General features: G+C 39.0%; 1 protein-coding gene across 2 annotated transcripts in view; it reads left to right on the plus strand.

Annotated features, from left to right (window-relative positions):
• Window positions 1–427: 427 nt before the first annotated feature.
• The window catches only part of LOC107690680 (tenascin-like), a 37,370-nt gene continuing 21,210 nt past the window's right edge, over window positions 428–16,587 (plus strand). For both annotated transcript variants that reach the window (XM_016489071.1, XM_016489072.1), the window contains exons 1-6: window positions 428–603; window positions 8,057–8,608; window positions 11,105–12,607; window positions 13,804–14,067; window positions 14,156–14,271; window positions 14,958–15,111. In XM_016489071.1, coding sequence (XP_016344557.1) covers window positions 8,134–8,608; window positions 11,105–12,607; window positions 13,804–14,067; window positions 14,156–14,271; window positions 14,958–15,111 — 2,512 coding nt within the window. In that variant the 5' untranslated portion in view covers window positions 428–603; window positions 8,057–8,133. The remainder of the gene's footprint in view (window positions 604–8,056; window positions 8,609–11,104; window positions 12,608–13,803; window positions 14,068–14,155; window positions 14,272–14,957; window positions 15,112–16,587) is intronic.

Genomic DNA, 16,587 nt, shown 5'->3' on the forward strand with positions numbered 1-16,587 from the left:
AAACGCTTGATGCCGTATAGTCCAGTAATTGCAGCTGGCTTGGCTGGATGTTCTTCTACCTGCAGTGCACGTAGGGGGAGGTGTTTGTGGGTAGTGCAGATGGAAAGGTGAATAATCTGGCACTCTGAAAGGGAAGAGTATTTACAGAAGTGCAGGGGAGCACGAAAAGCCGGAGGTTGCGGCACAGATATGGTTCCACTCAGGAGAGGCATTTAAGGTTTAAAAAAGGAGAACCAACCTTGACTAAAACGACTCTTTTTTTTTCCATAGCGAGGTTGGATTTGGGGGATTAAAGATTGATTATGCTGATCACCGTACATAATCCCATCATCCGCCGTGTCATGCTCGTCATCAAACACAAAAGGTCCTTCTCTCTTTCACTCATTCCCTCTCTCAGCATCAGCAGACATACACAGGCTGGATGGAGCACTCTCATTGAGAGCGGAGAGACAGGAGGGAATGACAGGACTGTCATCTGTCTAAAGAAAATTAAAAAGCACTTCTACTGTTCCTGATGTTTTTAACCTTTCGTTTGGCAACACATCGCAGTTCCTAGACAGAGGTACATCTCTGAGCCAGTAGAGGAGGATTTGTCTCACTAAGGTAAGCTGTGATGCTCCAAGTCACTTCCATCTACCTGTTAGTGTGACAGATTAAATGACTCTGTACTCTTTATGAGTGTTGCAGTGTTGAATGGGTTAGTAATTTTGGCTTGTTCTTGTTTTTAATGCTAAATCAGAAGGATGATTTGAAGGATGTTGTGCCACTTTGTAATGCTGTTGGGAAAAAAAGCTGTTCATAAGTCATATTGTACACTGTGCAAAAATGTTACCTTTAGGTGTACAACATCTTGTTACTGAGGCAGTACCCTTAAAATGACAACTTTGTACCTTATCTACCTCTAAAAGGTGCAGATTAGTACCTTAGAGTAGTCATATGCACCCTTAAGGTACTGCTATGCACTTTTTAGGGGTACATGAATTACAAAGATGTACCTTTAAAGGTACTTGCCCAGTGACAAGCTATTGTAACCATAAAGGTATAGTTTTGCACATGTTTTCTGACAGTGTAATAGTTAGCCAGGGACTTTTAAGGCTGCTATTGATGCATTGACTTGCTTTAGGCTGCTCATTATGGTTTATAGGGGAAGTGGTCCACATTTGTTTTAAGCAATTATTCCAGCTCCGCTTGAGGGGGAGATACAGTAGCGTGCGTTCTGAGCGTTGATAGTTTGGCGTAACTACGCGTGGTGGGCTTGTCTGCAGCTGTGGGTCAGCCGGTGTCCGTTACCTGGCAGAGGGTGTTATCCCTTTCCAGGATCTCTGTCCACTCTCCAGCCAGGGAGAGCAGCAGCTGGTTTGTGTTAGCGCTTCTCTCTTTAGTCTGCTGCTCCTCGTGTAGCTCTGCTGTCAGCTGCCAGATCTATCTATCTATCTATCTATCTATCTATCTCTGTTTGTCTGCCTGTCTATCAGTCTCTTTGAAATATGCTCTGTAAAGAAGGGTTCTTTTCTTCTACACACAAAATTGGCCACAGAGGCATTCAGAATGATTTGTCGACATCAGTGAACAAAGATTTCCTCAGTAGACTTCAATGTGTTAAAGTGTCACAGCCCCAGATGGTTTTAATGGCTGTCTGATGCTAATGCAACATGGCTAGAAAATCATGGGCTCAAAGCACAGACAGTGTCCCTGTTGGTGGTGGCCAAGAGATGAGCACATGTGTCTTCCTCAGAAGTGATGAACTCTGGTTAATTGTCAGTGACCCTACATCCAGAATGCATTCGTCACTACAGGCCTGGGATAAGGAAAGAGTTTTAAGTTAGCAGAAGTTTTTGGGATGTTTTAAAAGAGAAATCTACAAAGCTCAGAGTATCTGAATTTATGATATTTCTGCCTCCAATTCAAACTCTGAAAATAGATGTCTTAATCTCACAGTCAATATTCTTGCATTTCAGTGTGGGAAAACAGATTTTTTTTTCCAGGAGGAGGAAAAACGTTCAGTAGGGTCAATAAGGTTGTTGCTCAGTCCCAGAAGATCATATTGTGATGAAGCTAATTACTATAGGTATGTAGGGTAAGTAATTGGATCCGGCAGCATGCAATTTATAGGACTTTTTTAAGAGAACAGCTATGCTAAATCACACTTGATCATGGCTTATCTTTCTAAGTCAGCAAGAGGAAATACAAAATTTCTTGGTGTTGGAGAAAAAGCCATTTCCTGTTACGCAACAAAAAACATGGTAGCTTTTATTCTTTCTAGAACAGGAAAGAATGATCAATAGCTTTCCATTTTGGGAAGGGAATTCATTGTGATATAAAAAATGACCTCCGTGTTCAAATAAGTCTTTTTACTCTGTAGCAAATTGACTTCTGGGTTAAAATATGGTCTTCTATTCTTTGCAGTTCCTGACAGACCACAATATGTCTTTTAGAAGAAAAAAAAATCATAAAACAAATTTGTCTTTCTAAGACCAATACGTGAGGCACTGTCTGCATAGTGCCAGGAATAGTGTTTGAATTTCATTGCGACAAACGGGAGTCAGAAATAGCAGAAGTTTGAGCTTTTAAGGTCTGAACATATGAGGCTGCTTTTTCTGGCTGTAACAAAGGTTAAGCTAATAAACACGGGGTCACCATTGCTGAAAATGTCAAATGAGACAGCAAGTAACAAATGTTCCTCCTTCATTCCTTACTTCTGGACTTTAAGAGAAAGCAAACATGGAAGCTGAAGCCAGGAATTATTCAACTTCATTCCCTGTAGACTTCTCCAGTGTCTCTGGTCTCAGATGTTGACTGACATGTCCTAAACTTTCCATTTCTCCTTAATCAGCATGAGTTCACCTCTGGCAATGTCACCCTAGCTCTATCGTGTCCACTTTGAATGCTTCTTTGGTGAAAGTGCAGCAATGTCAGTGAACCGCAGGTCCATTCAGAGCAGTGCAAACACCTCTATCTCTGCCCATACACCAGCCCAGCTTATCACTCATTTACACACACACACACACACACAAACCTCCTATCGGTGCAATCAGATCTTCCAGCATCATTAGAGCTCTGTAAATGGGCCTCGACTGTCATGAAACCCAGCTTTTTCATTGTGAAAACAACCTGCATTGCCTTTCACTTACCAGTCTGCATGTAATCTTATGCCTCTACCTATATATAGATATAAAATAGCCCACAGGAATGGAGTCAGGAATCAGTAATGAAATTATGCCGTTTTGGGTTTAAAATTGAATTAAAGAAGAAGTACCTTTAAACTCTGGCAATGAAATCAGATGCAAGATTAATAATTAATTAATCTCATTATTATGCGAATGGTATAGATGGAAATATAATATACAGTGCCGTATGTTCTTAGGTTCTGGTTTCACACCTCGCTGTCAATCCACCAATGGGAGAAATGCCAAGAGAATGCATTGGGTGAGAGATCATTTTATGTGGCATTTAAGAGACCTTTAAGCTCACATTGCACATACAGCGGTGAGACAGCACGTCTGCGTGTTTATGATTGCCAGACATATTCATTTGTTTGAATCTGCTCAGTGAACCCACTGCAAGCCATAACTAACTTCCTTTTAAAGCACAGACAAGCCAAGCAAAATAGAGTAGTGAGCCATAGACAATCATCAGCTCGTTTGAGGCAAGTGGACAGTCACAATGCACATCCTGCGTTCACATCACAGTCTAAAAGTAACAGGATGTCAGAGAGATGAAAAATATCAGTAAGAGAGACTAAGAACTGCAAAACTATAGAAAGTACAGAAAAAATGTCTAATGGTCAACTGAGCCACTCCTGCTAAATGAGCGTTGCTCAGGAAGGCGATGACTTATAAATCCATTTATGAAGCAATAACTGTGGCTGTATGCTTTGCCATCGATCCGAGAGCACACACCATTGAGCGGCGTTATGAGCTGGTCTGGAAATCCATCTCTGTGTTGGATGATTATGAGCTGCTTCATGTTGCTGGTTTCAGCAGACCTCTGCCTGATTATGACCTTGGAAAACCATGCAGTCGATAAGCATCCACTTCTTAATGACAGCATACACATATTTGTAATGTTTTTAATTATGATTTATCAGAATTTTTGGGTCTTCAACTCAGACCAGACACCTTTCAGCAGGTTTACTGCTGTGCTGACTGGATTAAGAAGTATTTACTTAATTTCATTGTATTGATTTTTAATGAAGTTTGACCTGCACCGGTGGAGGAATGATACAGTGTGTACGGCATCTCTGGGAGAAATATTTTTTTCATCACCGACTCCTTTCCAGTATTAAACAAACTGTCAGGGCATTTTATGACATCTATTAAGGTGAACAGAGTCTAGACAGTACCAATTCATTCACTACTGTGGGTGACCCATATTAAGGCTGCGTCCCAGTGAAGGCAAGCGCTTTCTGTCATGGGTGACCTACAAAACTGAATCTGCTTGATGATTTCATAGGTATAAACTGAGGAAGAGTTGTGCTTCCCTTCTGTTCAACAGACTGTGGATAATGTCATCTCTAATCATTGAATATGAAACTGAACGATGAACTGTTCAAGCAGCCACAGCATTTTTTACAGTTCAATACCCGGCTATTTAACAGATAATTTACCATTAACCATTCACCACCCCATCAGCCTTCTAAAGACAGGAAGAAATGTTTTGTTTTGTTTTGTTTTCGTTTTTTTTTTTTTTTTTCCGTTTACAGATTCTGTCACATCAACGGTTGTCATCTAAAAAAATGTGTTACTAATTCCTATCCACTTTACAATAATAGTATGTTTTGTACTTTGTAATCTGTTTTATGGCATATTCCTTCCTTTTATGTTTTATGTCTTTGTAGTATACATCTGATCGTAGCTAATTATGCCACAGTCCCAAACTGCTAACTTGCTAATTGCTCAATTATAAACGGCTACAAACTTCTAATTTAACAAACAGCAAGTAAGCTAATTTGTGTGTGGTGGAAGAATCGTTTTAACTGTCACTATAATTTATGACTTACAAAAGTCATCTGGTCTCTGTGTGAGGTATTCTGTCTTTCAAATGCTCTAGTCAGCATTCAGCACTTAGCACATAACGCAGGACCGATTTAGATCACTAGCACTAAATATGTGTGCCAGCAGGTTCAACCCCATTAAAATTCCTCTCACATTTGACACACAGAAGCCAACTGGCCCAGCCAGAGTCTGAGAAAGTAACAATGTATAAAAACTAGACCTGGCATGAGAAAGCAGCAGTCACATTGTGTCTGGTTTATCTGAAAGTGCCAGTAAGCAGCAGCATTAGCATACTGCTCTGAGCTCAGCACTGTATTGATGGAGCTCTAATAAAAGAGACTGGCTTTGTCTATTTCTCGCTGTTCAAAATGCAAATACATAAAAAAAATGAAGAAATCTCTTCCAATCTAATGATAATAACTGCTAATTCTTTCATAGTCAAGCATATCCATCATTGCTGCCATGAAGCCAGTTTCATTCATTTACAGTCCACCCTTAGCTAGGGGTTAAGGGTGTAAGGGCAAATGCCCACACAAACACCAGCTTGCTCCTTCAAAGTCATTTTCTTTTTTCGATTCTTGTGGCAACAAGCCAGGTTTCAAAGTGAAAAAGCCAGCTACCCATCCAGAACTAAAACTGCAAAGCGACTCAAAGCAATTTTCTGCCTATTTTGCTGATTTAATTCCAGGGTTTAGACGTGAGGAACAAGAAGCGGAGTAGGTCCCGTTCACCCCCGAGGGTCCAGATCGGGAGTCTCCCATCATCGAGCCCCCCTTAAGCGCTCCATCACAGAAGCATTCATCCCTGTCTGTCTAATCACGGATGGGCGGCAGCAGCCGTGGGATCCCTCTCGCTGGAGCTCATCTGTCAGTCCCGCTAATCACATGTCAAAGTGAGCTCTCCACTCACTAAACAGATCCTGGCAAGATATTACCTGCTTTTATTCACAGCTTGCAAGCTGTGGCTTTGGGTCAGCCCCCCTGCAGCCATGACAAAATTATGATCTGTGTAATCACTTTGTATTGTTCTTTTGTTACTGAAGGACTGTTCCAATTATTTTGTTTTAAAGTGATAGTTCATCCAAAAATTTAAATTCTGTCATCATTTAGTTACTCTACATCGTTCCAAACCTGTATGACTTTCTTTCTTCTGTAGAACACAAAGAAGATATTTTGCTAAATTTTATTTTATTTTATTTTATTTTAGTTTAGTTTAGTTTAGTTTAGTTTAGTCAATGCAGTGCAGTTAATGGGGTCCACTCAGTGTTGTTTTAGACCACACTTACTTTCATTTGATGCACAAAGAATTCATCAAAATATTTTCAAAATGATTAAAGAATTTCAATTTTTGAGTAATCTATCTCTTTTATGTCAAATTTATTACTTTAAAATGTAAATAATCATTTTTCATTTTAAGGGGTTAAATGTGTTTGAATGGCTAGACAATAGACACATAAATGTTCTTAATTTGGTATAAATATTGGGTGTTTTATGGTATTAAAAAGTCAGTGTTAGCATTTTTGGAAAGTGGTTATTTCCATCTTAAATGGATCCCATTTGGTTTTCATAGCATTCAGGAAAACAGCTATATGGAAAACTGAATCTACAATCCTGTAGTTGCCAAGTATGTGACCATATGACCTGCACATCAGGACTGTTTAAACACAGAAGTTTAGTTTAGTTTAGTTTAGTTTAGTCAATGCAGTTAATGGGGTCCACTCAGTGTTGTTTTAGACCACACTTACTTTCATTTGATGCACAAAGAATTCATCAAAATATTTTCAAAATGATTAAAGAATTTCAATTTTTGAGTAATCTATCTCTTTTATGTCAAATTTATTACTTTAAAATGTAAATAATCATTTTTCATTTTAAGGGGTTAAATGTGTTTGAATGGCTAGACAATAGACACATAAATGTTCTTAATTTGGTATAAATATTGGGTGTTTTATGGTATTAAAAAGTCAGTGTTAGCATTTTTGGAAAGTGGTTATTTCCATCTTAAATGGATCCCATTTGGTTTTCATAGCATTCAGGAAAACAGCTATATGGAAAACTGAATCTACAATCCTGTAGTTGCCAAGTATGTGACCATATGACCTGCACATCAGGACTGTTTAAACACAGACATCCTCAATCTCCCTATTACACTCTACAATACAGCACAGTAACATTGAAAAGCTATTACAGCTATTTTATTTGAATGAAATGTTTAACAGACCAATGCACTTAGTAAGTGACAAGCCCCCTGAGCACTGCAAAAGCTATACTTCTAACTTCTTTTAATGAGAAAGGTGTGTTTTAAAGCAAAACTCTGCTGCTGTCTGGAGAATGGTCCAAGAATGCTAACTTTTATGAGAAGCGCAAACTCTGAACACCCACGCTAGCGGAAGCACTGCAGATGGTCTCCTCCGCGCGAGTATTAATCTGTCAGCATGGGCTGTGGGCAGAGCGTCAGAGAGGAGAGTACGCTCCTCAGACTCAGGTGTTGCCTGCTGTGTGTCATGGCAGCCTGTCATAGGAAACGCTGCTGGAGCCCTCGCTCCTGAGCTGAAGTTTGCCTTGCTTTTATTGGCCAGAGATGATCTTTGTGGAAACCAAGGCAACCATAACCTGAGTTGTACTTAGTGTCTGTCTATCCTGCAGTGTTGCTTACTGGCATGCATGCTTAATTCTTTTTCTTTTTTTATTCTGAATATGAACACTCCCTAGTGTGATGTGGTTTACTTTAGTTGAATATAATTCATTCTGGTTGGAAAGTGCACAAGAGTCGAGGATTAAAGCATTTAATTTTCCTTTTTCTTAAGTCATGATTTTCTGTGCAAAGTCTATGATACAAATACACTATATACCTTAGTTTTTATTTTTAATTAATCATATTATTTTATTTTTAATATTGGTTTAAATGACTGGATTTTTCATTATTGATGTAATTTATGTTTCATTTTCCATTTTTCAAGGATAAATGCAATTTGACACTGGATTTCCAGTTCACACTTGGATATGCATTAGAAAGAACTGTGCAAAAGCAATCCGAGTGACTGTTCTAATTCCATTTTGCAGGATTAAACCCATATCTCCAGTATCTTCAAACAGTTTGAACAATCACGCCAGTAGGAAGAGTCAAAGAACAAATCATCATGGGGACGCGACGCCTGCTACTGGCCTGTGTGGCAGTAGCCATGTTAGTTCATCTCTCTAGTGCTGGCCTGGTGAAAAGAGTAATTAGACACAGAAGAGAATCACTGTCACCAACCACTGAGAACTTGACCCTCCCAAGTCCTGATCAGCCTGTGGTTTTTAACCATGTATACAACATCAACGTTCCCTCTGGATCACTGTGCTCTGTGGACTTGGATTCACCTGGAACAACACAATTGAAGCCAAAATCGGCCAATCTGCAATCTGACCAACACATAGAACACACCACAGATGGAGAGAATCAGATTGTTTTTACGCATAGGATTAACATTCCCAAGCAAGCTTGTAGTTGTGATAACCACATGCCTGACCTGAAGGATCTTCTGAATAGGCTTGAAATGCTGGAGGCAGAGGTATCCAGTCTAAGAGAGCAGTGCACCAGTGGAACAAGCTGTTGTGGTGCTCAGGTTACAGGTGAGGCCAAATATTACATAGATACTTTGGTAGTCCATTAGGAGGCTGAGTCTCATTACAAATGTATACAAAAGAAACAAAACAATGCTGACTAAGTTAAAATAATAGTTCATCCCAAAATGGAAACTCTCACCCCAAAATGGAAATTCTTTACTCATCTTCACGTTGCTCCACACCTGCATACATTTTTTTCTTCTGCAAATATTTTAAAGAATATAGTTAACTAAACATTTGGGCCTTTGAATTCCATTGTATAATGGACAAAAATAAAAATACAAATAAATGAATAAAATAAACACTGAGACATTTTTCAAAATATCTTCTTTTATGTTCCACAGAAGAAAGAATGTCAGAAAGTTTTGGAACAAAGTGAGGGTGAGTAGATGATGACAGAATTTTAATTTTTTGGGGGGAATTATCCCTTTAACTTCTGTTTTTATCCACTGACAGGCATAACACAGAATCTTTTTATTTTAATTTTTTTCATGTAGTAGCTCAGAGTTTAATCACTACATGAATATTAGAGGAGGCTGATCAGGCTGAAAGGCTCTGCTCACTACTAAACTGACCAATCAGAAAGAATATCCAAATGACACAAAGCTATTTGCTTCCGTCCAAAATGTGGCAAAAAAAAAGGAGAAAGGCACAAGCTAAATACAATTTGCCCCCTTCTGCATACCTATATAGAGGCATGAACATATACATAACCAGTCATTATCCACAACCATTCAAGCCAATTGGCTTTTAGTACCACATTAGTGTGTCATCAAGCCTGCTTGTGGTTAGGGCAAGAGGTATCACTAAAAATAAACTCTTTCCTGCTGCAGTCTTTCATTGGTTCAAACAATTTGAATTTAGATATCAGCCTCCCAAAAAATTCCCTCTCTGACTGTTGTTGCATTGATAAAGATATTTTGATTCATTTCATCCTCACAAATGTATGGAGGACGAAACCTGCAAAAACAATAAATAAATAAATACACAAATAAATAAATAAATATGCAAATAAATAAATAAATGTGTGTATAAATACACAAATTCTTGTTTAAATACATATAGAAATAATTAAACATGTGATTAAAGTAGGCAAATAAATAAAATAAATTGGTGGGCAAATGGAAAATGTTTAAGGAAATGCTAAACTCATCCTAAAGATAATAATCTAATCTAATTGCTTAGTAATCAATTATTCATTTAAACTCAGTTCAATTCATATTGCTTTATTGGCATGACATCCTTAAAATAACAGTAGAATACTGGCAGCTGTGGTTGCTGTCAGTAATGAACTGTTAATTTACAGTTCTCTACAGTTGATTTACATCTATTTATTTTTTTACAGCGAACTGCTGCCAGTTAGTTACTTCTAGATTTGCGAATATCGAGTGCCTGGAAATGACACCTCTGGACATTCCGTTGGGTCGTTTGTAAAGTCACAGATACTGTACGGACAACACGGCTCAGTTTTTCTATGTATCTTGCTCTGCTGAACGGCAAAAGTGACTTTACTAGGCTATACTGGATTTACACCATGCATCTCCTGTCAGCGGGAAAGCCGCGCCCCCAGCTATCACAAGACCCGAGCAAGCCCATGGTTGACACCCTCTCATTAGCATGTTGTGCAGAGGAAAAATACACGCGGAACTACATTCAGAAATAAATGAGTGATCAAAGGAAAATAAATAGGATGAGTTTAGCATTTCCTTAAACATTTTCCATTTGCCCACCAATTTATTTTATTTATTTGCCTACTTTAATCACGTTTAATTATTTCTATATGTATTTAAACAAGAATTTGTGTATTTATACACACATTTATTTATTTATTTGCATATTTATTTATTTATTTGTGTATTTATTTAGTTATTGTTTTTGCAGGTTTCGTCCTCCATACAAATGACTCGAGCCATTACTTATCTCGACCTTTCTTCATGATCGCGAAACAAACCTGTCAAAATTGGTTTTGCTTTTTATTTATAATCAGTATCGTAAAAAAAAAGATCAGATTTTTTTCTAGTGAATCATGAACATGCAGTGCAACCAGTGTGCTCCAGTTGACTGTAATGACTGGTTCTTTTAATTGATCTTTTTAGTGACTCAAACACATACAGCTTTCAGCTCACTTACATTAAATCAATGTAGTTTTTACAGACTGGTTATATGACAACATATAGTTAAAACACATTATGCATTTTGTCTGTATTATTGTACAAATCTAAATGAATTGTTACCTCATTTTTGCTTGTGTATTGCTAGTGATGTTAAAGTCAAATGGCAGTTATTGTATTGCATTTATCTCGACAAACCTTTACATTTTTTCTTGGTTTTTTCATCATTGAAATTGCCAAGAAAATGTCTGATTTTTAGTATTTATTCTTTATACTTTTTATACTTTTATTTATTAAGGAATCGTTCGATTCTGTACAATTCCCATTCCTGTCTAAACCAGCATGAAAGTGTTTCTCAGCATAAGCCAAAAATGACTAAAGACCTCTTTAGCAGGTGAAGTCACAACCAAACCCTACTGCAGTGGCCGTGGCAACTACAGCACTGAGACCTGCAGCTGTGTGTGTGAGCCCAGTTGGAAGGGAGTCAACTGCTCTGAGCCAGAATGCCCAAACTTTTGCCAGGATCAAGGCCGTTGTGAAGACGGCAAGTGTGTCTGCTTCGAGGGCTTCGGCGGTGAGGACTGCAGCATCGAGCTGTGCCCTGTGGATTGCGGTGAGAATGGAGAGTGCATCGACGGAGCTTGCATCTGTGCAGAGGGCTTTATCGGTGAGGACTGCAGTTTGACCAACTGCCTAAACAACTGCCTTGGCAGGGGGCGCTGTGTGGATGACGAATGTGTATGTGAAGAGCCTTGGACGGGCTTTGACTGCTCCGAGCTCATCTGTCCCAATGACTGCTTCGACCGTGGCCGCTGTGACAATGGAACCTGCTATTGTGAAGAGGGCTTTACTGGGGAGGACTGTGGGGAGCTTACCTGCCCCAAAAACTGCAACCACCATGGCAGGTGTGTCAACGGACAGTGCGTCTGCAATATTGGCTACAGCGGAGATGACTGCTCCAAGTTAACCTGCCTCAATGACTGCAGTCAGAGAGGGCACTGCTTCAACGGGAAGTGCATATGTGACCCTGGGTTCGAGGGCGACGACTGCAGCATTCTTTCCTGCCCTGACAACTGCAATGACAGGGGACAGTGCATAAATGGTGAGTGTATTTGTGATGTTGGGTATGAAGGTGATGACTGCTCTGAGCTTTCTTGCCCCAATAACTGTCACGATCGTGGCCGATGTGTCAACGGGAAATGCATTTGCAAAAGAGGCTTTACTGGAGAAGACTGCAGTATCAAGACCTGTCCCCATGACTGCCATGGACACGGAGAGTGTGTAGACGGCAAATGCGTTTGCCATAATGGCTTTGCTGGAGAACACTGTGGCATCAAGACCTGTCCCCATCACTGCCATGGACATGGACAATGTGTGGACGGCAAGTGTGTTTGCCACCATGGCTTTGCTGGAGAAGACTGCAGCATCAAAACCTGTCCCAATCATTGCCATGGACGTGGACAGTGTGTAGATGGCAAGTGCATTTGCCATGATGGTTTTGCTGGAGAAGACTGCAGCATCAAAACCTGTCCCAATGACTGCCATGAGCGTGGACAGTGTGTGGACGGCAAGTGTGTTTGCCATGATGGTTTTAAAGGCCATGACTGCAGCGAATTGACTTGCCCCAGTGACTGCCATAACCGAGGACGTTGTGTAAATGGCCAATGTGTGTGTAACATCGGATTCACTGGGGAGGACTGTGGTACAAAGACGTGTCCCAACAACTGCCTGGACCGTGGCTACTGTGAAGATGGAAAGTGTGTCTGCTTTGAGGGGTACACCGGTGAGGACTGCTCTGTTCTGACATGCCCAGCAAACTGCAGTGACCAAGGCCAGTGTCTGAATGGAATGTGCATATGTGATTTAGGCTTCACTGGCGACGACTGCTCTGAAAGTAAGTCACTATAATTTACACTAGCATATGTAACACTGCATATGTGTAGGTTATACTTACTCTTTTATGCCTATTATACTTTCTCGAAAGGCAAAGCAGGTCTGTCATGATTTTTACAGAACCCCAATATGAGCTAATTGAATAACAATAAGTAAATATAGAAATGCCAAATGTGACCCTGGATCACAAAACCAGTCTTAAGTCGCTGGGGTATATTTGTAGCAATAGCCAAAAAGACATCGTATTGGTCAAAATTATTGATTTTTCTTTTATGCCAAAAATCATTAGGATATTAAGTAAAGATCATGTTCCATGAAGATATTTTGTAAATTTTCTACTGAAAATTTTTTATTAGTAATATGCATTGCTAAGAACTTCATTTGGACAACTTTAAAGGCGATTTTCTCAATATTTAGATTTTTTTGCACCCTCAGATTCCAGATTTTCAAATAGTTGTATCTCGGCCAAATATTGTCCTATCCTAACAAACCATACATCAATGGAAAGCTTATTTATTCAGCTTTCATGTAATGTATAAATCTCAATTTCGAAAATTTGACCCTTATGACTGGTTTTGTGGTCCAGGGTCACAAATGTGCATTTTCTTTGTGAGCACTTCAAATTGTCTTTGAGAACAGCATATTATATTATATTATATTATATTATATTATATTATATTAAATTAATTATGAATAAATGACTCTTGGTATATGTGTATTTGCACTCTAAGTGACATGAACAAAACAGATAATTAAACCATTATTTGCAATTATTTGTATGACAATTTCCTGTCAGCCAAAATTAATAATTGTGACATCGCTAGGACAACATCAATGGCATCATCAAACAAAATTGCACAAACAACTGTTTCAAACAGGTTTCCCAAACACTCCTCCCCATCTGCTATTGGTCAGACTAACCAGTAGTTCCGCCCTAATCTCATGTCATTAGTTGAGTGTTGCTATGACAGGAAATGTGTTGACAGCACCATAGAGCCACATTGTTTTAGGAAATCTATCTATAAAAGGTTTATTTAGTTGTCCCTGCACATTCATCTGGCATAGAATGAAGTATTTCTCTTAACAATTCTCTCTCCCACAAACTGTTCAATGTAAAGGAAATGTCCTGCATGTTGCTCTTTTACTCAGAGGTTCTGAACTAAGATTAAGTCAATAATTTGACGTTTCAAACCACAGTCTCCCCACCCAGAGACCTGACTGTGACTGAGGTCGATCCAGAAACAGCGGACCTTGCCTGGGTCAATGAGATGCTTGTGACGGAGTATCTTATCACCTATGTGCCTACGGCTCCTGGTGGCTTGGAGATGGAAATGAAAGTCTCTGGTGAAAAGAAGACAGCCACTATTAGGGAGCTTGAGCCTAGCATAGAGTACCTAATTAGTGTCTTTGCTGTCCTGAACAGTAAAATGAGTGTTCCTGTCAGTGCCAGAATAGCCACACGTAAGTCACCCATCATCATGCTCAGGAAAATTACTTGTTATTCTGTACTGAGTATATTTTGCTAAACTGCTTTATATCTTACAAACAGATCTTCCTGAACCCGAGGGTCTGAAATTCAAATCGGTTAGAGAGACCTCAGTGGAGGTGGAGTGGGACCCCTTGAACATCCCGTTTGATGGCTGGAACCTCATCTTCAGAAACACAGTGAGTGTCCTGGCATCTTCCATAAGTCTCTAGGGTGGCTATGATCCTAAAGTCTATCTTTGCCCTCATATTTTCTCCTAAAAGATGTAATATAAAAGGACCCTTCTGTTTGAAAGTAATAGTTTAAAATGAGAAGCTCAAAAGGCACCCAGTGGAAAATAGCTGAGTGGTGCCACTAAGCAAAAAGCTACTGTCGAGAAGTCTGTGGTTTTGCAAGACAAAACCCTCTAAGAAGCTCCTGGCAACAGCATGCGTGACCATGTGCCACAAAATTGTTTTTGTCTCTGTAATGCTTTATTTTCTTTCTCAAGGGCTCATGCAAACTCCAAAAAACAGCACCATTAGAACATGCAAACCTCCCCTACATGCCTCTTTCAAAACACAGCTTGGCAGTCTCATTCACGCATTCACAGTTTAGGGATGTCAATGCCAAAATAACTCTCACTGTGAATTAAAACACTCATCCAAGTAGAATCAGCTAATAGACCAAAGTGTTTACTCTCAGGACACCCTTTCATTACCCCGTAGTTCATGGGAGCTTGACTTTGTTTTCCTGAGGTTGCTTCTTTGATGATTTGTGGTGCTCTTTTATTAACCAGCAGAACCTTTGACCAGCGATTTGTTATTAGATTTAATATATTCACCAATTCAGTTCAACAAAAAAAAAATCTGTTTTTGAATGGCAGAAAGAAGAGGATGGAGAGATTTTGAACTCTCTCACCCCTCCTGAGACCACCTTTGAGCAGTCTGGTCTTGGACCTGGACAAGAGTATGAAGTCAAGCTTGAGGTCGTAAAGAACAACACCCGTGGACCCCCAGCCAGCAAGAACGTTGTCACAAGTAAGCAGTTATCAACAGTAATCAACTGGCGGCCATGACTAGTCTGCTTTTTTCGGGATTTAAAACATTTTTTTTTAAAGAGACTAATTTCTTACCTGGAATTAGAAAGAGCAGTCAGCGGTTTATGTTAATTGTCAGTTATTTGCAGTGCAGTGAGTTGCGGAGCATTTCAAATTATTATTTTGAGTTAGAGTAACTGTATATGTATGTGTTAGTTTCTCAAGACCTTAGTTTGCAAGACTTTAACACTTGAAGACTTGAAATCGCGGTCCGGGGGCATCTAGATTGGACCGAAATGTAACTTTGCCGTTGGCGGTTAAAGGGCACGCCACTGATCAAAAGTGACAGTAAAGACATTTACATTGTTAAGGTTTATTTTTCAATAAAATGCTGTTCTTTTGAACTTTCTATTCATCCAATAATCCTAAAGCACCAAATCAGCATATTAGAATGATTTCTAAAAAGATCAAGTGATCAGATTAGAGAAACTAATGCTGAAAATTCAGCTTTGCCATAACAGGGATAAATTACATTTTAAAATAGAAAAAAGTTATAATAATAATATTTTACAATATTACTTAATATTACTTAAACACATCAAGTTATCATCTTTATACAATTTAAGGTCTTGTAATGATATTGAATAATATATTTCTATTTGATAGTTTTTGGGATATATTTGTCTGTCACCTTCCTAAATCAGTATGAAACTATAAAGTAACATTCTAATTAATATTAACATTTTTGTATTACACCACATAATCTGAGTAACAGCTACAGAAAAGAGCATTACAAGCTTTTTTTTATCCTCTTCAACTATATGATATGATATGATTGTAGGATAAGGGTTTACCCTCAAATTTTATACTTCAAAAATGGCTTATGGTTTGCTGAAAAATATTTTACCATTGGGACATTTCCCAAATATCCTTTCACTTTTATCACTACCTTCTTTTAGAACTCACTGAAGTTTATATTGCCGTTATAACACTGGCCTCGTATGCTGTCAGTGCAAGTAACCAGAGTTTCCCTTCATGACAGGCTGTTTTTGCTGTCTTACAAATGTCTAAAAAATCTCCCAGCATGCCTCTAACGCTCCATCTACTCCATTTCTTCGACATGTGCCACACAGGATTTGCATTAAAGGGGGACTAATTGCTCAAAGTGAGTTCTCTCCCTCACTCTCTGTGTGTGGGAGGCACCACTCAGCAACATGAGAAGCTGTGAGATAACTAGTGCATTGGAGCATCTCACATGCACAAATCTACTCTAAGCTGCATGCAGTTCCTCTGTTATCTTAAGTTCACATAAATATGAGTTCTCAGTACTTTTCCTAATCAAACAAACTGATTTTACCACGAAAATAAGGACCTAAGTAGCTAATTTGCTTTTACTGTTTTTAGTTTTAGAGAAGCAGGTGTGCAGATAAAATGTAGGGATATAGCAATATATATAGCAATAAATAATAGCAAGTAG

This window comes from Sinocyclocheilus anshuiensis, unplaced genomic scaffold, assembly GCF_001515605.1.
Source record: "Sinocyclocheilus anshuiensis isolate Anshui unplaced genomic scaffold, SAMN03320099.WGS_v1.1 scaffold2041, whole genome shotgun sequence".
Lineage (NCBI taxonomy): Eukaryota > Metazoa > Chordata > Actinopteri > Cypriniformes > Cyprinidae > Sinocyclocheilus > Sinocyclocheilus anshuiensis.